The 26,256-nt window shown below is 43.0% G+C and overlaps 1 protein-coding gene across 1 annotated transcript in view; it reads right to left on the bottom strand.

Annotated features, from left to right (window-relative positions):
* Positions 1–26,256, bottom strand: part of LOC141174348 (cadherin-1-like) — a 51,421-nt gene that overhangs the window by 9,083 nt on the left and 16,082 nt on the right. The window contains exons 3-7 of the mRNA XM_073659225.1: positions 6,456–6,664; positions 5,211–5,336; positions 4,925–5,080; positions 4,699–4,843; positions 409–584 (exon numbers count right to left, since the gene is read on the bottom strand). Of these exons, the coding sequence (XP_073515326.1) occupies positions 409–584; positions 4,699–4,843; positions 4,925–5,080; positions 5,211–5,336; positions 6,456–6,664 (812 nt within the window). The remainder of the gene's footprint in view (positions 1–408; positions 585–4,698; positions 4,844–4,924; positions 5,081–5,210; positions 5,337–6,455; positions 6,665–26,256) is intronic.

Raw genomic sequence — 26,256 nt, 5'->3', positions numbered from 1 at the left:
GAATGTCTTTACCAGTAATACCTGTTGTCACACTGCCCCCTATTGTCAACAATGAAGAGAACTGCACATACACACGCTTGTTCTAGATCAGATTTTCTAATAATAATTGTCTCAATTTCCTAAAAAATATAAGCGGACATGTGTTTTCCAATAATGAGACTGTGGCCGGATACCAGTAACAGTGTATAACGCGTAGCATCCAAGTAAAACATGGATTTAATATTTCAAAGAACCTTAGTAAAATGAGACTTAAAATCTTATCCCTTGCTGCTTTTTTTCACACTGGTTTTAGAACACTAGTAGGCGCTCTAAATCTGCATGAAAAAAAACTAAACAAAAATGTGAGACATGTCAATAATAAAACATATAGAACGTCTTTATTTTTATGTCATGGAATTTGACTCGTACCTCGTGATCAAGACCAGTTTGCAAAACACTGATCACACCGGACACGGGATCGATTGCAAACATATTAGAGGAGGGAAGTTGTGGCTCCTGACTGGTGATACTGTAGGCGACAATCCCATTGTTCACGAGTTCTGAATCGTCTAGATCTAATGCTTCCACCGTCATTACAGATGTACCTTAAAAAACAAAGGGGTATAGAAGTGAATTTACTAGGATTCATCCAGTGGGTGAAGCTTAAAGTAAAAGCGTTTCTCATCTTTGAACAATCTTTACTTATTAGAAAATTATTTGATAATCTGCAGATAACAAAAGGCAACCCTTAGAGTCCAAAGAAGGAATCTCTGCACCACCCGTATTGCTGGGACCCGCAGCGTTCGACTGGAATCTGTGGGTTAACCTGATAGAAAGTGTTCAGTTGATATGCAGCGCCTCCGCAGGGGAAATTAAACATTACACTGTGTGATGGAGCTGCAAGTAAATTGAACTCTTGATTAGTGTTGAGCCACCCCCGTAGTGTTCGGGTTCGGTTCGGTTCGTCGAACACCGGGATGTTCGAGGAACTGTTCGTCGAACTGTTCGTCGAACACCTTAGAACACCGTCGAACACTGTTAAAACCAATGGCAGGCAAACAAAAACACATAGAAACACATAGAAAACACCTGCAAAGGTGTCCAAAAGCTGACAAACTGCTCAGAAGACACTCTCTTTAAAAAAGCCGGCCAGCAAATTCATCAGCGCATACACCGGTACCCGATAATTTAGACAAGAAGGAATAGAGCATCACACATAGATTAGATAGATAGAAACATGTCAGTCACACATATAAGAAGTACAGTGACAGTGTTGGTTACTGCACTTGTCATTTAGTGTAAAGGATTTATTAAAAAAAATATTAGTGTTTTCATGCACCGTCTCTTTAAAAAAGCCGGCCGGCAATTCAGCAGCGGTACCCGACAATTTAGAACAGAAAGAATAGAGCTTCACACATAGATTAGATAGATAGAAACATGTCAGTCACATATATAATAAGTACAGTGACAGTGTTGCTTACTGTACTTGTCATTTAGTGTAAAGGATTTATTTAAAAAAATGATAGTGTTTTCATGCACTGTCTCTTTAAAAAAGCCGGCCGGCAATTCAGCAGCGGTACCCGACAATTTAGAACAGAAAGATAGAGCATCACACATAGATTAGATAGATAGAAACATGTCAGTCACATTTATAATAAGTACAGTGACAGTGTTGGTTACTGTACTTGTCATTTAGTGTTAAAATAAAGGATTTATTAAAATAAAAATTGGCGTGGGATCCCCCATAATTTTAGGCTCTAGCGGAGGTTAAGCAGACGGCTGGGGCAGATGTTTGAAGCCTCGGAAGGGGGTAATACCCACGGAGCTTACCAGGCTACTAATATCAGCCCCCAGCTGAATACTTAGCCTTTACTAGCTATTAAAATGGGGGACCCCCCCAAAAAAATGATGTGGGGTCCCCCCTATTTTAATAGCTAGCAAAGGCTAGGCAGACAGCTGGGGGCTGATATTAATAGCTCAGGAAGGGTGCCATGAATATTGGCCCCCTCCCAGGCTAGAAACACCAGCCGTCAGCCGCCCCAGAAATGGCGCATCCATAGGATGCGCCAATTCTGGCACTTAGCCTCGCTCTTCCCACTGCCCTGTAGCGGTGGCAGTGAGGTAATAGGGCTGGGGTTGATGTCAGCTTATAATGCCAGCTGACATCAAGCCCAGGTTAGTAATGGAGAGGCGTCTATAAGACACCCCCATTACTAACCCCATAGTCAAAGTTAAAAAAAACACAAACACCCAGAATAAAGTCCTTTAATTGAAATAAACACACAATTCTTTACAGCGTGGGAGAATTCTCCTGCACTCAGTGCTTCAGCGTGAGAATTTTCCCACGCTGTCAGTGACGTGCATGAGGTGAGCCGAGTTCATTGGACATGAGCTCGGCTCATCTGGATGCCGTCACAGAGAGACGCTGAGGAGCGCAAGCAAGCCTGCGCTTCTCAGTGTCTGCGGGATGACAGGCTGGATGGCAGCTTTCTGCTGCGGTCCAGCCTGTCATCTCGATGTAGCAGAGCTGAAGCTGTCGTGGGAACCATGGGAAGGTAAGGATTATGTTGCTTTATTATTTTTCTTTTATTGCAGGGGATCGTTGGCTTCAGCTGGAATGGGCGTGATTGTAAGTATGGTTTAATTTAGAACAATAAAGAATTGTGTCTTTATTTCAATTAAAGGACTTTATTCTGGGTGTTTGTGTTTTTTTTTAACTTTGACTATGGGGTTAGTAATGGGGGTGTCTTATAGACGCCTCTCCATTACTAACCTGGGCTTGATGTCAGCTGGCATTATAAGCTGACATCAACCCCAGCCCTATTACCCCACTGCCACCGCTACAGGGCAGTGGGAAGAGCGAGGCTAAGTGCCAGAATTGGCGCATCCTATGGATGTGCCATTTCTGGGGCGGCTGACGGCTGGTGTTTCTAGCCTGGGAGGGGGCCAATATTCATGGCACCCTTCCTGGGCTATTAATATCAGCCCCCAGCTGTCTGCCTAGCCTTTACTAGCTATTAAAATAGGGGGGACCCCACGTCAATTTTTTGGGGGGTCCCCCATTTTAATAGCTAGTAAAGGCTAGGCATTCAGCTGGGGGCTGATATTAGTAGCCTGGGAAGCTCCGTGGGTATTACCCCTTCCCAGGCTTCAAACATCTGCCCCAGCCGTCTGCTTAACCTCCGCTAGAGACTAAAATTATGGGGGATCCCACGCCAATTTTTTTTTAAATAAATCCTTTATTTTAACACTAAATGACAAGTACAGTAATCAACACTGTCACTGTACTTCATATATATGTGACTGACATGTTTCTATCTATCTAATCTATGTGTGATGCTCTATTGCTTCCATTCTAAATTGTCGGGTACCGCTGCTGAATTGCCGGCCGGCTTTTTTAAAGAGACGGTGCACGAAAACACTATTATTTTTTTTAATAAATCCTTTACACTAAATGGCAAGTACAGTAATCAACACTGTCACTGTACTTCTTATATATGTGACTGACATGTTTCTATCTATCTAATCTATGTGTGAAGCTCTATTCTTTCGGTTCTAAATTGTCGGGTACCGGTGTACGCCGCTGCTGAATTGCCGGCTTTCATGTTTCACTGTGAGCACAGTTCCCATCGATTTGGGCAATCACTCTAATGCCACAACCACCATGGCTGTGGCATTACAGTGAGTGGCAGACAATCCCTGCATGATTGGTGCTCTAAATAGCGCCAGACATGCAGGACACGCTTTTGGTGCACGAACAGTTATCGAACATAACCTCGAACAGCCGAATTTTTTGCAAATCGTTCGGGTTCGTCGAACAACTCGAACACCGCCCAAAACAGCTCGAATTTGAGATTGGCGAACAGTTCTAGTCGAACACCGCTCATCTCTACTCTTGATGTCAGCTTTTCCAGGAGACCATAGCTGTTCCAGGAGGGTCACTTAGTTATCAGTTTTTTGTCGAGAAATCTTTTTCATGTTGCCTCCACTAGCGACCCCTTCATACACATGTTCGGTTGAGTGTGTTCTTCATAGGGATAGGGGAGTAAGCCGCTGCCAAACTCCTTCGATGGCTGCTTATCTCCAGTACAAACAAATGATCAAGCATGTTGAATTTTGACTTGCTCAACCCTTCTTGAGATAGCTAGCTGGTCCAACTTTACTCTTATGTGTACCATAAAAAGTGGAAATTGGCCAAAGTGGTCAACTCTTAAGGGGCTATTGCTTCTGACTTTGGGGATATGGACCTTTGGGCACTGCTAAAATACCCGATTAATCGGTCCACCCCTGACACAGTGGTACAATAGATGCATACATTAGATAGCTGTCAGCAGAACAATTCTTTGGCCGGCAGATATCTACTCTGACAAGCACTTCTTTTTATTTGTGCTACTTTTCTAATTAATATCTTGTCTTTTTTACTGATATGTACTAATAAATTTAACAGCTTTTGGAATAGAATATGTTCGTGTACGTCATCTTTGTCTATATGATCTGACAAGCACTCCTGTTGTCTCTAAGAGACCGCCGCTACTAGACATCTCTGTTGGGGGCTAATCTCACAGAGAATAAAAGGATTGGCTGTAGGAAATCCAACATAATCTGTCAGGGAGGAGTAGGGATGCCCCCATATGCACTAGATTTTTGGATGTTCCCACCAATATCAATTAGTTTCCAACAACTTTGTGAATGGGGGCTTTTTCTCTTGCGGTCTTTTACCTGGCATGGAACCTTCAGCCACTTCGCCTTCAAAGACTGACTGGGTGAAGTACGGGCGGTTATCGTTCTGATCCGTGACCGTGATGAGAATTTCTATCGGAGTTTCCAAGCTTTGTCCACTTGCGGATACGGCATAAACAAAGATCTGGGAATACAGATACCCATCAGAAAACACAGCCCATGAACACGTCACAGATCTGCGCTTTGTGTCTGATGGTGAACTTACCTTGTAGTTCGGTATCTCCTCTCTGTCCATTGGCTTGGTGACGTTTAACCAACCAGTAGACTTCTCCATGATGAAGAGTCCCACAGGTGGGGAATCAGCCCCGCGGCCAGTGATGCTGTAGAATACCTTTATCTCATCGGCTCTGCTGGATTTAATCTGCGATACAAGACAAGGAAGATTCCTTCTAAGTAAAGGAAGGAGCTTTACTTACTTACATGGGCCCCTGCCACAATAAATAATGGCAGTAGTAGCTATGTATGTATTTTTTTTTCCACGTACTACCTACCTGGATAACCCTTTTGGGAAATGGACCCCTCTCATTTTCAGGTGCGAATACCGGAGGGATGACCCAGTCTCTCTTCTGTCTTCTGTGGCTGAGTTCAGAGTTTTTGTGGTGGTGGCCATGTTCAGACTGGAAAGATCAAAAGTAAAAAAATGATCTATCGTGTTTTCTATCCTAGTGCACCCAATTTTTTACACCCATGTGAGAAGTGACATTGTGTGTGTCGCCAGAGTCCAGGACAAGGCAAGTTTAGTATTTTGCACCCTTGAAGCCGCAAAAAATTTGTGCTCCCGGAGTCCCTTCAATGAGTCCGATATTGAACCCCTTATCCCCCCCAAGTAATATGAGGAAATACTGATGTGATTATAGTTTTATCGTTTGTGCTTTAACCTCCTACTTTTTTTTCTGCCTTTTAAAAAATAAAAAGTTCTAAAAAAAATTTTCTTTTTTTTTCTTACATCTTTTTTATGGAACCATTTTATTACCTTAGCACTAAGTCTAACCCTAAGCCTATCCATAACCTTGGTCCTAAGCCTAACTCAAACCCAATGCTTAGCTCTAAGAATAACCTTAACCCCATCCTTAAGGATTAGTCTAAACCTAAGACTAACCTTAACCCAATCCTTAGACCTAAGAATAACCCTAACCCAATCCTCAGCCCTAAGTCTAACCCTAGCCCTAAGTCTAACTCCAAACCAATCCTTACACTTTGTAATGTAAAAATATAAAAGCAGATTTGGGAATGAACGGAGACAGTATTGCGTAATGTGCAGTGCACTTGATTCAATACTGTTTTCATTCTTTACGTCCCAATTTTCTGCCATCTCCGTCGCTGATTATGCAGAGTGCAGCAGTGGAGATGATTCTGTCATCGGCTGCTGCAGTCTGCGTAGGCAGTGACCAAGATGACAAAGCTCACTTCATTATACTGAGTTTTGTAATTTCGGTCGCTGCCTATGCAGAGCACAGCAGCTGAAAACAGCATCATCTCACCTGTCGCATTCTGCATAAGCAACTCCAGGTGGGCGCTCACTGCACGCCAATGGTGGACTTACACAGAAAAGGGCCCCTGTGCAAGAACAGTATATAGACCCTTTACAGTCCAATAGGTCTGGCTATAACAGAAGCTCCTTGCTGTTTTGGAGACGGGAGTGGGCGCTCTTACCTCTTCTCAAAAGCCAAATATAATATTAATGAAAACTAGAGTGAATGCAGCCTATGGGACATTCTTTGAAGTTGCCCACGCACCTGTCTGTGGTGAGCATGCTCCTTCTTCAGGGTCACAGTGGTGGAGGACACTTGAGTCTTCTCATCATAAGCAACAATCTGGAACTTTCTTTGTGTCCGAAGCTTTACGTGATTCTTCATTGTGACTGTACTGTCTGCTTGGACTTGGAAATTGGGGTCTTCGGAAACATAGTTTATCACAATCTGAGCCTCGCACTTCTCAAAATTCACTAGAAGAAATACAGAGAAGAGACTGATCAGAGTGATTTACTCTAGGGTCACTTGGATAAAACATTGCCTGCGAGCAGCTGCCGGTTTATCCACATTACAATACTGTTTTCCAACCTGGGTGCTAATATCTGGTGCCTTCTCCTAATAGGTGCCACATAGTATCACCCCAGCCATTAGCAAAGCCTGTAGTAGTGGACGGTTGCACAGTAGCTGGCAGAGGCGTAGCGCAGATGGATGCCCTGAGCTCAAAATTATTGGGTACTCAAAATTATAAAAAAAAACAACCCCAAAAACTACTGATTTTTTTTATATTGCACCCTTTTGGAAGTGTACATGCCCCAGACTTCTGGCTTGGTTCCCCCAAAATCTACATTTTTAACTGTATTGATGTCAGCATGGTACCATTACAGTTGGATCCTATGGTAGAGCAGGGAGCCAATCTCTGTCCTGTTGGTTGTTGCCTACGGGCAACAAGACATCGGCGTCCCGGATCACTATATATAAGTACAGGTGAGAAGAAGAATCGATCTCTTGGATAAGACGAACATAAACTTTTTTTGGCGGGGTGTAGGGGGCACTAATGTACCAGCTTTGTTAGAGAAGGGCCTACCCAAACATATATGATAAAATTCCCTATCGAAGACGTAAAGTGAACCTGACCCCACTCCGAACATGTCTGCTGTAGTTAATACTTATATTCCTGATAAAATAATGTTTCTGGAACAATTTTGCATTCCTTTGTTCCCCTGTTATTCCTCCTACAAATGTTTACATAAATTGAAAACCCCGAAACACCTTGTAGGCAAATTTAAATTCTGCTTTGGCAGTTATCCTAAGTCATATTGCAAGTCTCGTTAAGGAGTCGATATTGACTTTTAGGATCGCTGCTTCCAATAGGTGGCGCTAGAGCGCTAATCCTTTTCCTCTCTGAATAGACAATTTTCATATTTAATTTCCCAGAGGAGCATGCATGGCTTATAAGTCTCCTCACATTGACATGCCAGGCTTGGGTTGTCAATCTTCACAAAGAAAAATTGTACCCCTTACACCCCATTCTGCTAGTCAAAACTTCACATTTTGGAAATAGGACGATGTAGGAGCACACCCTATCGACAAAGAGAATGGTAACACCAAGCTGTCAATTTGTTCCAGGAGGAATAACAGAGGAATGGTGATCATCCAGCTTTTCCAGGAATGGGTATAATAGTTGAATAGTATTTCCAGGAATGCCATGTGACACTTATCCTGAATTGCTTACAGTCCGGCACACAGAAGAAGTAATTACAATTGACATTGTCATCTCTGCGTCAAGAATCAGGATGTAATTTATGAAGGTTTTGAAAATCAGGCATCTCTGGATACACAACGATCTAATTATTTCATGTGGTTCACCTACAATAGATGGATAATTCTATCAAATCAGGGGATTATATGGGGTGGGTGCGCTCTGCACTTACTGCTAATCCTATTCATTGATTTAATGTGACACTGTGCATCCATAGCAGGTAGTATTAATGAATGTCTTTGGGGATGCTGAATGTCTCCCTGGTGTGGGACAAATATGGTCTACACCCTCGAAGTTGCCATTTTTTAAGCTGATAAACTATAAATTTGTGGTTGCTTACACCCACCACCAGAGGGCGCACTGGAGCATACCGCATAATAATTGGATATTCCCATTATATAATGTTATAAAATTACAAGTCACCGAAGGAGCTAACCTCGTAGACCCCCATTCGATCCTAAAGAAAGGCCAGAAATTAAAAACAAGGCTGAGTAACTCCTTTAAAGGGACTTTCTACAACCGATTATAGCACAGGTCATCAATGGGATTCCAAAAACGGAGACTCCCACCATTCCGCAGCAGCGCATCCGAATGTAGCACGGTAGCTCAGCAGAACCGAATTTTATAGCAAAATGTCACCCAGCCTTGCAAATTTTTTCTGCAAGGGGTGCAAAAAAAGTTGAGGTTTTGCCGTCTGTAAGTCGCCGACACTGCCATTAGCTTTTCACAATCCTTCTGCTTCTTGCATCAACTCAAGAGATAATGTTTCACAAAGCAGAGCCCAGACACGGAAGGAAATAATTGCACGCTTTTAATAGATTTTTGCAGAAATACAGCAAATGGAAGTGTGCGGTCAATATAGGTGATGACATACTCAGCCACTGAGTTTGGTACAGTGGCCAAGCCACACCATTACCATGACCGAGCACGCTCTTACCCTCTTTACAGATGTCCCCATCAAGTCTACAGCTTCTCTATTCCTATTGACTTATGACAACACTGAGTGCCTTTGCTGTTCAGTTCTATCATAGGGACATTGGAAGTAACCAAATCACCATTCACATCGAGGCCATTATAGAGATTCCACTATTCAAGTCAGTCATATTTGTCAACTTGTCCATCAGGCTCCTGGCAAAAGGTGACTCCCGAAAGAGTTGTTTGACACTATTCCGGGAGTCTGAGATGTCTTCTCTTTTTCCAGGATCCTATCCTGGTTCATGTCTACAGGGATGCTCCATCATTAGACAGTACCCTGGCATCTAAATGCACACTCCTGGAGATGGAAACCCGGCAGGGAGGGGAAGTGTAACTTTTAGAAGGATATTTGCAATCATGTTTATCTATGTACACAATGAACCTATAAACCGATAGAACAGGAATGTTGCAAGCATATGACTTATTCTCAGAACTATCTGCAGCCTAACAGACCTTTACTGTAACTTCTCCTCCAAGTTCCTCTGTGCTTTTTAAAAGTTTTTGAATAGTTACGGGCGCTTAGGACAACACACTCAGTGTCAATGACAAGACAATCCCTATGTACCTGCATCTGCACCTTGTAAGCTGACACCCCAATCAAAGTTCTCCCTTGTAACCGGACATGTCTCGGGCACAATGCACCACTTGTCTTGGCTTTGTTAGACCAGCAGTGAATAGCGTCCAGCGGCGTTTGCAAACATCACAAGAGAAATAAGATACAGGCAGGGAAAGTTCCTGGACGCTCATAGATAATTCCTTCTACCCTGTGATTGGGGGGTAACAAAATACCTACGGTGCATTGTGTGAAAACAAGCCGAGTAACAGACATCTGATCTTCCTGGTAGGCGGCGGCACTCTATAGCGCACCTGTCACCTGTTTGTAGCACTATTCATAGGGAGGGGATTTTATGATTGTATGTAAATGGGGGAGTGGGTTAGACGGCAACTTTGGTTTCAGGACATCAAATCACGAACCCAAAAATTTTGGATCATTCGGTTGTTAAAAAAAATATTGATTTGGATACAGGTCAGAATTAGATTGTACTCTGATGGAAAAGTCGCATGCCACTTGCGACCAGAAAAATTAACGCTTTGCTTTCCAACCACCGCAGCCCAATCGGCAGAAGTCAATCATGTGTACCGCTGCTCCATTCATTCTAATGGGAGTGCCGAAGACTAGCTGAATGAAGCCCTCGGCAATCTCCGGCGCCCCTGAATGGAGCAGTAGTCTGCATGCTCGTCCACTGCTCTGGTTCTCGGAATAGCTGCGCGCCCCCAAGGATAGATTTCAAGAATGATAATACCCCTTTAATGATTGCCCTGTGCCATATACTGTAGTTTGTATCAGCCGTTGTGCATGGTTCTTCTTAATGAGCGCTGATCGACTTGTCAATTATTCTAGCCATTTAGTTGATTGCCGAGATGGCACATATCGGTGATTTATGTGTTTTAATTTTGGGAGACGGAGCCTCATACGCTCCATGTAGTGTGATTTATCAGTCTCAGGTTAACTGCGACAATCCAGAGGTCAATAAGGCACCAATTTTTTCTCAAGATACAAAGGTCGTAGTGCAATCAATGATGATACAATGGGAACATTGTGTAGCCGCACGCTCTCGTGGTCCTGAATATAAAATTCCTTCTAGCCAAGTGATTGTAGGGGGTCCAACTACTGAAAACAGCAGCTATCAACTATTTAGGGGAAGCTGCACATTGCCTCTTCTGGCTACTGTGGAATTCCTGGGCATGACCGAAAGCTGCGGCCGCTCTCCACTAAACACCTAATATTAGAAATACCCAGCGATACAATGGTTTATGAAATGTCCCTGTTGTGATAGGTGTAAGCCCCTTAAATCAACACTTTTATTCTGTTGTCGATGTCCTCGCCCATTGGAAAAAAAAATATATTACTGGTAAAACAGCGCCGTATATACACAACGCCTGCAAGACAATTAAGAAGCCTGAAGGGTCCTCGTGTGACGACATGCTTGTATGAGCAGCGCAAATGCAGGTTTACTTAGAGAAAAGCACAAATATTCGGGTTAATCGCTCTACTCCTGAAGCAAAGGAGGAAGTGATGTGTTGCCCTACAGCTATGGGATTTTGCTCTGGATCTTGGGGGCTTGTGGGTTTAGGTAGGGCGGTGGTCATGCAGGTGCGCTGCCACTTCATTAATTCTCTATGGGACTGCTGGAAATAGTTGAGCCAATGGCGGCAGGCCGTGCGACTGCTATGGTGTCCATGAGCAGAGGGATGCCTGGTGCTGAGCGCCCCTCCAGTCCCCCAGTGGAGGTGGCTCTGAGCAATTTTTCACAGCAGACACCAATTTGAAACTGCTGCAATCGGAGCTAGCGCTGGTCGCAGCAGTTTAGATGCTGTAATGAATAACAACCACCACATCTAAGTGGTTAGATAGGACCACGCAAAGCATTAATGGGAACCCAATGGGTTATTTAGTGGTCCATGGCGAAGCCCCAGTTCAGACCTTTACTATTTGCCCTTGCACAGCTATTACAGACCTTGAACTGGAAGTGCGCATGGATGTACACCCCTCCACTGGCACTGTCAATTGAGGGGGTCTCAGCAGGTCAGACCCGCACTGATATAGCAGCTATTACCTATCCTATGGATAGTTGATAACTTATTGTAACCAAAGTACCCTTTAAGAGAGAAATTCTCAGTTAACCATTAAAAACGAAGCCATTTTTGGAATTAAAGGGGTTTTCCAGTTTTGGAAAAACCCTGTACCCTGGATGCATTGTGTATACCCTATTAGGAAATACTGCCATAGTACAGGGGGTCTCTAAACTTTCATCTATGTACCATAGTGGTATAAAAGTACATGACTGCTTTGTTTGGAAACAGCGCCACACGTGCCCACAGGATGTGTCTGGTATTGCACCTTAACTCCAGTGAGGATGAGCAGCTTTACCACACCCAACCTGTGGAGAGGGATGGTTTTGTTTTTGAAAGAAAGTCACCATGTTTTTTTTAATGCTTCCGGAAGGGTGACATTTTTTACGTGGCTCTAAATTGATGCCCCGTTTGACCTATGAAAGCTCCGTATGACGTTTTACTGACAGGACATTTCCTTATATGTGTAAATCAATAAAATAGCAGTATCTTATTGCTCAATGTGTCTGGGTTGGAAGTGTAGATGTTGCATAGGATTATAAAGTTTCAGAAATCAGCAAACGCTCTTCCAGGAGTAGATGGCTACCTCCATGAACAGGAATGACCACCTCCTCCCACGTAAGCCAAACAGTACAAACAGGCAGAAACCAGCACTTACTGATAATGAAGGCAGGCACACCCAGAGATGATGCACCCGTATCAATATTCAGAATGCTCAGCTCTAATTACAAGCTCATCTAAAGACCATTGACATGCAGCAATTGCAAATAAACAAGAGAAAATGTAAAAAAAAAAAGAATTTCGATATCTATAAACTTATACCAATTGCTAACGATAGAGCTGCAATGTTCTGCACGAAGATCCATATGCATAGGCTTATGTAGACGTTAGCAAGCTCTGATTAACACGATTGCTGATTATTGTCTCTTCTAAAATACAGATGTAGAGATCCCAGGGGTACTGTTAAATAATAGTATCATACAGTGCCTATTTAACACCGACACATGCTGCCAAATGATTGTGGATTGTGAATGACCGTGCAATAGAGTGCCTATACGAGAGAAACATATAGTACCCATATAATAGTGCCATACAGTGTTCACTATAGTGCTCTTTAGTACTATAGTGAATACTGTATGGCACTATTATGTCATATAGTGACTAAATAAAAGTGCCTAAATGTCTCACATAATAGTTCCATAAGGTACCCAGATAATAGTGTCTACAGAACAGGTCCATACAGTGCTCTCAATACTGTTTTTCAGTACTCACATCATAGTGTCTAAATAACAGTGCCTTAAAGTCCAACATAATTGTGCCATAAAGTTTTCACATCAGTACAACAATGTCCCATAGTCAACATAAAAACATGCAGAACAGTGCCATATAATACCCATATAATACTTCTACACAGTCTTCACATCAAAGTGCCATACAGTCCTACATAATAGTGCCACTTAGTACAGATAATACTGCCACACAATCCCACATAATAGTGTCTTACAGTACCCATAAAATGGTGCCATACAACACCCAGACCATAGTGTCATACAGTGTCTACAGAACATTACCGTTTAGTACCCACATCATAGAGCCATACAGTCTTCACATCACATTGCCATGCAGTACCCACATCATAGTGCTATACAGTACCACATCATAGTGCTATACAGTACCCACATCATAGTGCCATATAGTACCCACATCATAGTGATCCACAGTACCCACATCATAGTGCCATACAATATCCACATCATTGTGCTATACAGTACCCACATCATAGAGTCATACAGTCTTCACATTACATTGCCATGCAGTACTCACATCATAGTGCCATACAGTACCAACACACCCAGACTATAGTGTCATAAAGTGTCTACAGAACATTATCACACAGTGCCCACATCATAGTGCCATACAGTCTTCACATTGCAGTGCTACACAGCCTCACATATTGGTGCTATGCAATACCCAGATGATAATGAAATACAATGTCTACAGAATAGTGCCATACATTCCCACATAATAGTGACATACAGTGCTCACAATAGTGCTTTTCAGTACCCACATAAGTGTCACTTTATTGTCTAAATAACAATGTCTTCCAGTCTCACATAATTGTGTCCTACATAATGAATGTCATACAGAATTACAATATTGTCCCGTAGTCAACATACAAAACATGGTACAGAATAGTGCCACATACTGTACCCACATAATAGTTCTATACAGTCTTCACATCAGTGCCATACAGTCCTATATAATGGTGTCAGATAGTACTGACACACAACCCCACATAATATAGTGTCATACAGTTCCTATACAATATCCAAATGATATTGCCATACGGTGTCTACAGAACAGCGCCATACAGTACCCACATAATAGTGCCATACAGTGCTCACAACAGTCATTTTCAATGCCCACATAATGGTGACTGTCATATAGTGTGTAAGTAACAGTTTACATAATAGAGTTATGTCCAAATAACAGAGGAAAAAGGATCCCAATTACACTAACCCCATTATGTAGGGAGGAGGGTTATGGCCGGGTAGGACGGGCCGGTCACACCTGTCACGTTCCCGAGCCATATATGGCCATTCCTGGGAAGGGTTGACGATTCTGTCGCGTTTCGAGCTGAGTTTCCAGGATGTTTGTTCTGTAATTTTTCATACATCTTAGTAACACCGGTTCAGGTGAAACGATGACATCAGCGCCTGCAAATCACACAGCCAGGTCTGAATCACCATGCCCAGGGGGGAGAGACAAAAACAACAGGAAATTCAGCCTCCCCATGAAACCCTAGTATCTCACTGATAAGGAGGAAGGCATTTAACCCTCATACTGCTGCTCACTTTAACAAATTATGCAGTAGCCATTTAGTACACTGCAAGCACTAAATTTATTATGTCCTCTACACACTTTTCACACCTTTCTCAACACCAAAGCGGTCGTATTTATTAACAGTATGTGTCTGGTTTATTTTTTTGCTTCATAATATTGGTATAAAACCCTTTTAGTCATCACTTGGCATAAGAGGATAAATATGTCTGGATTGCTGCGCCAAATTTATAATTCTGGCATACGCCATTTTGATCATCCAAGGCTTCTTTATGAAAATAGGCCCTGTTGCTCCTAGCAACCAATCAGAGCTCACCTTTCATTTCAATATCTTGTTCACAAACATGAAAGCTGGGCTCTGATTGGTTGCTAAGGGCAGCAAGGCCCCACCATTTTGATCAATTAAGGCTTCTTTATGAAAATAGGCCCTGTTGCTCCTAGCAACCAATCAGAGCTCACCTTTCATATCAATATCTGGTTCACAAACATGAAAGCTGCGCTCTAATTGGTTGCTAAGGGCAATATGGCCTGATTTAATAAAATAGGCCTTTTTTCCTTATTGTTTTCTAGCTCTGTTTGCTGTTAGTGAATGGAAATATTCACGTTTATACTCAAAAGCTTTACAGACCTCTGTCTGCAACTAGTTATTACTAATCTAAGCAGTTCACAATGAGTAGCCCCAGGCTGATGTCCCTCACTTTGGTCCCAGAGACACCACCAGGGGCGTAACTAAAATAGGTGCAAGTGTTGCAATCGTTCCCGGGCCCTGGAGCCTAAGGGGCCCAAACAGTCCCTTTTGCCTGTATGAAAAGACTAATAATATTAAAGACTTGCAAAAATTGGGGACCCTGTTGGAGCTTTCACATTGGGGCCCATGAGCTTCAAGTTACGCCACTGGTCACAACCAAATTATAGGTTACAGAGATACAATTATACAGCAGCCATATTGCTGTATGCATTTAGAGAAAATACATGCACCATAGGTAGCGTCTGAAGCTTCGTAATACAGAATTATGACAAGCCTATGCTCCACTGTGCTTGCACGGTGCACACAGCTTTGCCATATGCTTGAAGCCTTCCACTGACACATTGTACCAAACGTCAGCTGTCATAAAGTGAAATTCCACATTTGCTAAAATTGTTGTAATCTCAGCATGCACACTGAGCACATTGTGTTTTCCTCCTACTCCTTCTACCATTACAATTGTACTTGGAGGCCGACCCTTGTCCCTTCCTACACAATAAGGTGGCCATTAAATATTTATGTCCCACACTGACTCAGCTCATTGTATGGCGATGTAGGTGCTTTGAAGAGCCATAATATTTGCATATGACTGAGAGCTTGTATATATTAATGTGTCAGCGCTGGGCTAACACAACCACTTCACAAGAACTGACTGATCCGTGGCAGGAGTCATCCTCCGGGAGGCTTAACGTCGTTTATTGTGTTTCATAATTAATTCATGCTCATGAGACGTTGGGAGTTATAGTTTGGCACCTCTTACTATGTGGCGGGTGCTTTACTGCTCTAGTAGTAAAATCCATAAAGACTGTTGGGCAATAAAAGCAATATACAGACCCTCCTGACTTCAAAAACAAGGTGGATAGACCTTAAACCGTGTCCCCCAGATGGGTATAAAACACCAATAATCTACTATTTAGGCTGGGGCTATATGGCGATACAGGCCGCACTGCCGAAGATTTCAGTATGCTACAATGAGCAAGTGAATGAGGTCACATTGTGGTCCATAAGGTATCACGACAGCGACAAGCAAGTTGCAAAAATAAAAATTCGACTTTTTGCAATTTGCTCGTTGCGGTACCTTGAGGGTCGCAATGGGACCCCTATGCTTCAGCATAGCAACGCCATATGGTAATCTTTATCGCGACCATAGTCTCAGTGAAGCCCCAGCCATCTTTTGATGAATGCATCTTAAAATAAAGCTCATCAAATGTAATGTCTACATCATTTATAACCTTTTTTTGATGTTTACTTCTTACTTTGTAAAAAAGCTTATTTTGCTGGTGATGGTGGAAACCATCACCATGCTACCATTGACAGATCTGCTATTTGTATTACATATCCCCGTTAAGTACGTTACCTCTGCAGTCTTTCACATTAACTGGTTAATATGGAAATCAAGTGTCAGACTATTTAGATGTTTGTGTGTTAATGAGTAGAAGTATCTGTATGAAATTCTTTTATAGTTATTTTTTATTTCTTTTTAGTTGATTTTTATAACGTAAAGTGAAAAAAAAAATCTGTTGCTACCTAGAAACCATCAACAAGAAGACAAATTAGTCATGGCGCTAATTACGCTAACTATCTAAGGTGATGGCAGACGCTGCATCTTGTTACATTGGGTCAGAAACCCCTTCCTGTACAAGGACCATACGATTTGTATTCCAAACCGTACAGTGGTAAGGCATCACGGCAAGTGGAGTTTTGGGTGCATGCAACAAGATGCAGCGTAAATAGAGCCATAACTAATTTGTCACTTGTTGATGGTTTCCGGGTAGAAACAGATTTTTTTCTACATTGAATACGATGAAAACAAACTGAAAAGAGAAAAATAACTTAAAAAAAAAGAGACAATAGTCATACAGAGCCTACATTTGCTGACTAAGTAATTGCATTTCTTTCCTTCTTGTCCATAAGTAGATGTTTTATAGGACTAGTCTCTTAAGTGCACACGCCAGTAATGTATTACACAGTATTGATTACAACAACGTTCTGTAATAGGTATTTCTCAAAAGCACCATTACTTGTTAGAAATAATTGATATTTTCAGATACAAAAACATATTTAAATCGGCTTATATGTTAATTTAAAGGACCCACAACATTAGAATTCTAGAAAAAAATACATTAATGCCATTCATTAGTATGTATATAGTTGCACAAGTTTCAGCTGCTTATCAAAAGTGAAAATTTCTGATGTATTTCCATATGGGGAGTTTCCAATGAAGGATAGTCCACTGAGAACATAAAGCTATAACTTGCACCAAGTTAAAGGGGTTGTCCAATGACTGTCCTTGGGATCGGTGGGGATCTGATGTCCACAGATTTCCAGAATGTGGCAGAATTGAGTGGCAGTGCACAATTTCAACCGCCCTTCCATTCATTTTCTATAGGACTGCCGGAAAAGGCCAAGCGCTATGCTTAGCAAACCAATAGTGAATGCATGAAGCCGCGATTGAGCATGCGTACTGCCACTCCATTTTAACAGGGATAAAAATGTCTCATTCTTTGCCATCGATGCGGGTCCCAATGGTCAGACACCCACCAATCTATCCTGTGTATAGGTGATAACTTCTTTTTCCCAGCTTTCTATATGGACTAAATAATTGTTCTCACAGCTAAAATTTGTAGGATTTTTATCAAAACGAGATGACGTTCTTGCATCTATTATACATTGCACACAACAATAACATAAATGTAAAATAATAAAAATTTAAAGTCCTTTGGCGTTTTAAAAAATTCCAATGACACATTATGCAAACGAGGATACAGAATTCTACAATAATCAAAGTGACCCAAACGTTAGAGGGGGCAGACCATATTCGGCTCCAAAATTGATCATTCTTCAATAGTGACAGTAGGAACAGATATACTACTTAAAATGCAATAAATAAAAATGTGGAATGACCCTTAAAGGCATAGATTAGCTCTCTACAACCCTGGGAAAATAACTCTAAAAAACACCCTTATCATGAAGTCAAAGAGGAACTTTTCATTTAAACATCAACTATGGGGAAGTTAATGATTAATGAAGGCAGCAATGAGGATAAAGGGAAAGTGTGCGCCTGCCGGGGAGCAGCCATGACTTTATTACCTGCCTATAAAAATACTAGGGTAAAGTCTATTGACTCCAACATTACTCATTATATAAACTCTACAAAAGCAAGTGGAAAGTACGGTGAGGAAGGGTAATTGAACCTATAGAATCCTATAAACTCAATATTCTAGACCAGGAATTTTGAAGACAGAGGGATGGAAAATATTTGTTACAGACAAGCCATTATTATAGCTTTGCTTTTATGCATTACATCTTTTTAGTTTTATAGTGTAGCTCCACTTTTAGGCCTCATGCCCTCAATGTCAATCTGTAATACCGCAGGTACGTAATACAATCCTGTATTAACTATTTGTGTTGACATACAGGGTCCATGCACACAGATTTTTTTTAGCACACTGGTCCAGTGGTCAGTCCTATTGATTACATGATGGCCATGCATTTAAAGGGGTTCTCCACTTTGGACAATTCCTACTTAGAAGGGTCCTAGTTGATCACAGTGTTTTCCTGCTGGGACCTCCATTGATCTACTGAACTCAGTGTGAAACCTTGGCACTAAAGACAAATTCAGCCAAACCCAACTGTATAGCCACCGACAAATCTGCCCCCGACTCTACCCCGACAGATTCGCTTTGGTGTGTGGGAGTAGGTACATGAAGCTGTTGGCCAAGTGATGGTCCAGCCCATCGTTATCTATTGTGTATTGGGGTCTTAAATGTTAAAATTCCCCGTAGCGCCAAAAGAGGGAAAATTGTGCTTTAGACAACATCCATTCAACTTAAAGGGGTTTTTCACTTTTAGAAAAGTGGTCCCCAAATGATCTGATATTATTGATAAAAATAAAAAAAAACAAATACAGGTAGCACTCACCTTCCACTGGTCAAGTGCTAGCTCTTATCTCTGTAATTTGGCTACATATGGTGAAGCTACAAGTACAATGCAAATTACTAAGCTCATTGGCTCATGATATCTACATCAGCACAGTGATTGGCTGCAGCGGTGATGTGCGCTGTAGTCATGATATCTTTGCTGCAGCCAAAACAAAGAAAAAAAAGGAGTAGCGGCGGGAAGTTGACACTGGACTGGGAGAGGGTGAGTAATATCTGAATTTGTTGTAAAACCCTTTTAAAGGGCTGCCCGCATAATGTAGAACTGGACAGGTCCTCCAGAGCAAGAGATGCTCCGAGTCTGGCTAAAAGATGGGGATCTCAAACAGAGGACCCCCCCTCTAAAATACACTAATAGGGCATATTAAAAAAAAGTTTCATTGAAACAAAACACCTTAACATGGGTATGGGATTTACATTGTTCCCATCCAATCTTTCTAGTATTTTGGGTATGTTTTTCATAGTGTGAAATTTACACTGAAAATTCTCAACGAATGCACCGAGTCTGTACGTTGTCTAATTGTACGACCCATTTTGCATCCTATTAATAATGGACTGATTACCAAATATCAGCTGTAATGTTTCACAAAAGTTTCTTTTGATGCTAGATCAAGTCGCTCCTATCAGTGGTCATACAGGACAACACATTACCATATGGTGTAATTATACAGATCTACAGTGTGAGCAGAGAGATACCATCCAACCGCTTTGAACATTTCCCCACTTACTCAGCAATTACTTCATTAGCATGGGAGAGGTCTCTTTGAAGTGGGGTAACTTGGCTGAAGATGTGTTTTTGCCTTTATAACCCCTGGGTTTGGCCGCAGCACAATACCCCTCCCTGCGCCTTGGGGCACAACATCATGGCATTGTGCAATATCAGATACACCACATTCCTTAGCAGGCTGTCACTAATTATAGTCAAGTATATATATATATATATATATATATATATATATATATATATATATATATATATGTGTATATAGGTTTATATTGTTTCGATATTAGCAGAGGATTATAAAGTGGTTGGTCGGTCAGGGTTACAAGTATCAGAATGACCATTGGAAGATGGTGCCCAAAATTAAAACACTAGAAGCTTGAGCGTTTCCTCCAGCCTCACATAGTTTCTAGTCTCTGGATTTGCCAAAAATTCCATGCATCTATCCTCCTTACTTCTAAACCATATCCTGAAATTATCAGATGATGCAAATGTAGCAGTTGCCAGACACTTTGCATGGCTTCGCCAATGCATTTCAATATATCACCCGAGCAGGAGAGTCAATGATTTGTGTTCATTTAGATGGCATCTAGCCTAAAGGAGGGATAGCAACCACAGACATAGGTTGCAGTTAAGGGGACATATTTTTTTTAACTTAAATGCATGTATTCGAGACTGAGATTCGGTTTTGCAATTAGGTTTCATTACAAATTTTGCACTGTTGCATTCTACATCATTTGTATTACACTGTCTATTGTTGGCTGCAGAATGAGTTAATTGAGAACCTGTCAGTAAGTTCATTCTGTGGGAATTTGTAACTCTTTATTTTTGCTGAGCTCCTCTCAGCTGATTTATGACCACATCAAAGTTGAATGTGCAGGAAAACAAAGAGCAGGGACAATGCCAACCTGAATTGGAGCACATTTTGTCCCATTGAAATAATCAAGATCTGATATAAACATCTCAGGTTGTGACTGTCAGGAGATGATGGGATTTGCAGTTTTGTAGTGGCTGGAGAACCACCTGTTGGGGATCACTTCCCTGCAATATTGGTAGTGAGATCAGGAGAATGATTGATCGTTATAACCATATTGAAATTTTTTTTTATTAATTTTAGCTTTTAAATCTATTTTTCTCATAACAGGAAAAACTTTCAATTCCACTTTCCAGTGTCCACTAATGATCTCTGCTAGAATCACTTATATTCGTTAATTATTCACGTCTGTCTCTTCTTTACACTTTTATAATAGACCAGGTTTCGGAAACAGTAGTAGAAATTTTGCAAAAATAAATTTAAAAAAAAAAGCGAGAAAAAGAAAATATGATAATTGCTTCAAATGTAAAATTTATTAGAAACAGACAGTGGGAAAGTTAGAGGCTCGAGAAAAAAAGTTTCTGCTTTCACTTCCCAAAAACTGTGCAGCTAAAACCGAGAGTCATCAGTAGCAGCCAATCACATTGCAGTTTCTATCATTTGCATGTTATTTACATACACAAATGTTTTTTTTCCCAAATTCTTCACTTACCCAAAAGTCTGGATGTTGTGTGAAAAATAAAAAAAGGAAGTGAACCTAAATAGTATTATTTCAGAAAAGCTACTTTGTCCTAAGACAGAACAGCATTGACATCTTCCTAGCTTCAAGACATCTTTGGTAGTCACTCAGTCTGTACTTTTTGCCATAAGTCAAGTCACATCATAAACATTAGACATACCTTCCAACAGCCAGAGGAGCATGCAAGGCGTTTAAGTCTCCTCATACTGGTGAGCCAGACCTGGCATGTCACTCTCCACAAGGAGAAACCTTACTCCTTAGATAACAGCCTAAGGCTATGTGCCCACGATGCAGAAATGAAGCAGAAAATTTCTGCAGCATTTCTGCATCTCCCTGGCAGAAAAAAACGCATGCAGATTGTGCATGCGTTTTTCCTGCAGAATACATGCGGATCCACATGCGGGTTCACATGCGTTTCCGCATGCAGATTGACAAGCACTTTCCAGGCGATAGCATCACTTGGAAAGTGCTTGACAACTAGGTCACACTGTATAAATCCATGCAAACAGCATGGATTTATACAGTGTGAACCGTAAAAATTAAAACAAATAAAGCTATACTCACCCCCGAGGCCCCGGTGTGTGCAGCAGCGCTCGTTCCTGGCTGGTTCCCGGCTGCCGGCATATCGCGAGACAGAGCGGTGAAGGGCCTGCGGTCACATGATTGTGACGTCACCGCAGGTCCTTCAGCGCTGCTGGCATTCAGAGAGAAGACGCCGGACAGGTGAGTATAAACTTTATTTGTTATTTTATTCTTTTTTTACAGGTACAATGGTACCCAGGTCTGGATGAGAGTCTCCTCTCCTCCAGAACTGGGTACCATCCGCACATAGAGACGCATAGAAGCCGCTTGTAAAAATGTACAGTCGCGGTTTCTGTGCGTCTCAATGCAAGTCAATGGCGGGAGTTCCGCTGCGCTTCCGCAAAATTAAATGACATGCTGCGGATTTTTGTACGCAGCATAAACGCTGCGGAAAAATCCGCAGCATGTGCATAGAACATGCGGAATCCCCTTGGGGACCATGGGGTGCGGATTACCTAGCGTTTAACAAGCGTTTACGCTGCGGAAATTCCGCAGCATAAACGCTTGAAAAACGCTACGTGGGCACACAGTCATGTGACCGCAGGCCCTTCACCGCTCTGTCTCGCGATATGCCGGCAGCCGGGAACCAGCCAGGAAGCAGCGCTGCAGCCACGCCGGGGCCTCGGGGTAAGTATAGCTTTATTTGTTTTAATTTTTACGGTTCACACTGTATAAATCCATGCTGTTTGCATGGATTTATACAGTGTGACCTAGTTGTCAAGCACTTTCCAAGTGATGCTATCGCCTGGAAAGTGCTTGTCAATCTGCATGCGGAAACGCATGTGAACCCGCATGTGGATCCGCATGTATTCTGCAGGAAAAACGCATGCACAATCTGCATGCGTTTTTTTCTGCCAGGGAGATGCAGAAATGCTGCAGAAATTTTCTGCTTCATTTCTGCATCGCGGGCACATAGCCTTAAGGAAATGTGTCACCAGAAAATGAACTATTGTTTAAATCAGGTCTTTGTGTTACATTTATTTATTTTTTTAATGTTGCCATTTTTTTTTTATTATGATCTGCATAAAAAAAAAATCGTAATTCTGCAATTTTTATACTGGCCTATTTTAGACTCATATCTCCTGTCTTGGAATCCAAAGAAGCCGAAGCTACGACACGGAAGACGGAAAAGGCAACGTTTCGGACATAGTTGGCCTTTCTCAAGCTTAAAAAAATACATCTATATCTGGAGAAAGGCCGACTATGGCCAAAACATTGCCTGTTTCGTCTTCTTATCGTAGTTTGCTTTTTAACTAATATGGAATAAAAATAAAGTTTTTATAAGGAATTTTCTGCCTTGTTGCCTCGGCTTCTTTGGATTCCTGTATTGCTGTGGACCTGGTTGGAGGCCCCGCTGAGATAAACACAAATCTGGTCAATGGTGCATATGAATCAACTATTGTACTCATATCTCCTGAGTTTTCAGTAGTCTCATTATCATCAGAGGCAGAATTACAATGACAAGTAACACCTCTAAACACAGGTGATAACTCAGGGTCCAGCAGTCACAATAGGCGATGTCACGGCTCCTCCTCCCTTCACAATGACTTTTGCACACGCTCATTAGATGCTTCAAAACAGATAGGGTCAGAGCCTGTTTTTTTTGCTGCTAATGTACATGTGAATTTCCTAAAACTACAGGAAGTATGAGTCTAAAAAAAGCCCTAGTGGCCAGAGTGAAAATTGCAAGATTGTAACAGTGACATTGGCTAATCAAAAGAAGAAGAGTCCTGGATGCCGTCAGGTAAGAGATGGTTCTCCCATCCACTGTTATGGTCGAGACACTGGGTCAACTGAGTCGATTTGCACCAACTCTATCACTGACACATACACCTAACATCCTAGGTCCCTATTCACCTGTCAAAGCCCAATATCGTTCCTTGTTGGCCTCCATTTTCAATATATCTAGCTAAACAAAGGGGGTCCTATCTGTAGGACCAGAATGGCGAAGTTACCAAAATATTGGGCTATTTCTTATTTAATAAAAAGCAAGAAAAAAACCTACAGGATTTGAGACGATCATTTTGCATTTAATTTGTTATCTGTATCAACGTACACAAATTATGTGTCAATAGCAAAGCTATTTATCCCCGGCAGCAGGGTGCAGGGTGACGACAAGTGCAGGTGACGCGCCCCCTGGGACATATTCCTTTTTGAGGGGAATACCCGGCACCGGATCAGATGGGGGGTTGTAGTCTCCGAGCGGCTGTGACCCGGCCCCGTGCCCAGGGCGTCAAGCTCAGTGTTATGTGGCAGTCCTACAGATGTTATTAAGAGTTCTTTTGTGTCGACTACGCCACCCGTTGTGATGCGGTCACTGGGGCCGCCGCTGCAGCAGGTTCCGCTGAGGCTGATGGTGGATGCGCAGCTTGGTGGGATAACCCCCAACGGGAGGGGTATAGCCTCAGAGGGGACAGGCGCAGAGGATGGGGGTTGTGGTGGTGTAGTGCAGACGGCAGTGAAGACAGAGTCGGGTTGTGCAGTTAAGGGTGTTTACTTACTGCAGATGTTGTACTGGTCACTCCAGCTGCTAGTGACCACCCGAGCCGTGCTGCGTCCACCAGGTCCTGGATCCAGCCAACCCCCAAACAAGTCCGGAGCGTGGCCCTGAGCTCTCTTTCTGTCCCGTTCTCTGGCCGTCCCCACCAGTAATCCACCTAGGTCCAGCTCCCTCGGGCCTTCTGTTGGGACACCCTTGGCCCTGGGTTCCCTGACCCTTCATGTGGTGTGCCTTCGGGGTGGATGTGATGGGTGACCGTGGCAGACGCTGCCCACGGTCTCCGGTCTCTGGCTGGGGAATGTTTTTACCCCCACCAGCTTGGGTTCCGGTACCCTGATGCCGACTCTTCCCCCGGTGCTTTTAGTTGGGATCTCAGAGTCCTTCTCTTCTGTGCTCTGGGTCTCTCTCTTTTCTCCTCTCTCACTCTGGGTCTTTGTCTTTCTTCTCTCCTCTGCTCCTGACTTGTTCTCTGCAGCTGACTGACTCTCTGCATCTGATCCTCTGCATCTGACCCTGATCTTAGTTGGTGCCCACCTTATATACACCCTCTATGTGTGAGCTCAGGTGACCAGCACCCAATGAGCTCCTAACTTTACCCAGGCTGCTCCCCCTATCTGCCCCTACACTACTTGGGATGTACCACCCCCCTCCCACTCCAGCCAGGAACAGACTCGGTCGTACCTGCACATTTCTAAGTGGGAGTACCGTCGGTCTGCTCCTCGGAAATGGGATGTGTGTAGTGCATGCAGCCTACCGAGCTCAGTTCCACACTCCATCCTTACCCGGGAGTGGAATATCACACCTCTGGGTTGAGGTGCAATACTCCTGTAGCAGCCGAATCCTCAGGGTGCTACATTCCCCCCTGGTAAATCACAGCACGTCCTCGGGCTGTAAAGACAAAAAACATCACCAAAACATACAAATTTTTCATGTGAACATATAAAACATATAAAACATTATATATATATAAAACTTTTCATATAACATTCTCGTCGTCTCTTGTTTCAGGTTCCTCCTCCGGACACTGTGCAACGTGTGTCCGGGAAAAGTGCGACAGTCTCTTAGAAAAACTAGTTTTCCTATAAAACCGGTAGGGGGCGCTTTAGGACGCGCAACTATATACAGGGGAAGTTGGCCGCTCTCAGTTCTCGGCCAGGTAGAGGGAAGGGAATGGCTGCTCACAGTCCTCAGCCTGTGGGATTAAGGGGTTAAACGGGTGAACAGTTCACTCAGCTGGTCCCAACGGGGACTATATATAAGTATCAACAGTTTCTTTGGTACCCGGTCGGGTAACTATTTACATCACTTCTCTGCCGCACTCAACGGCGTCTTCCTCCTGCTCTTTGCTTATAGCTGGTTGTTACTTCAGACCCGTCCGGGTCCTCTTGCTCCTCCTCCTCGCACCGCAACTCCTCCTCCGTCAGGCGGTGTACGTGGAGGGCGTAAGGTCCTTTGGCACACTTGTGCCGGGTGAAGGTGACCTCGTCTCCGATGTAGAGGTCACGACCTCTGTGCCCCTCCGGCAGATGGGACTCCACGTCTCTGCGCGTGACAAAGACGTCGCCGGGGGTGTTGTTGTCTCTGATGAAGCCCCACCCGTGCTGCTGGTTAAACTTGATTACAGTCCCGGTGGTACGGGGACTGTGCGCTGCACGGGGGTCCCTCCTGGTCCGGCTCTTTTGCTCGGCGCTCCTTATTTGGGCCTGTTGTTCCCGGACCCGCCTCTCTCTCCGCTCCCTCACAACCTCCTCGAGCTGTTGGCGGCAGCACTCCGCACGCTCTGCTGCAGCTGCCCTAGTTTCCTGAGTGAACCCCAT

This window comes from Phyllobates terribilis, unplaced genomic scaffold (genome assembly GCF_046119375.1).
Source record: "Phyllobates terribilis strain yellow unplaced genomic scaffold, ASM4611937v1 Scaffold_13__5_contigs__length_258822181, whole genome shotgun sequence".
Classification (NCBI taxonomy): domain Eukaryota; kingdom Metazoa; phylum Chordata; class Amphibia; order Anura; family Dendrobatidae; genus Phyllobates; species Phyllobates terribilis.
Note: the sequence above shows the minus strand (reverse complement) of the source record. Positions and strands in the feature narration are given on the sequence as shown.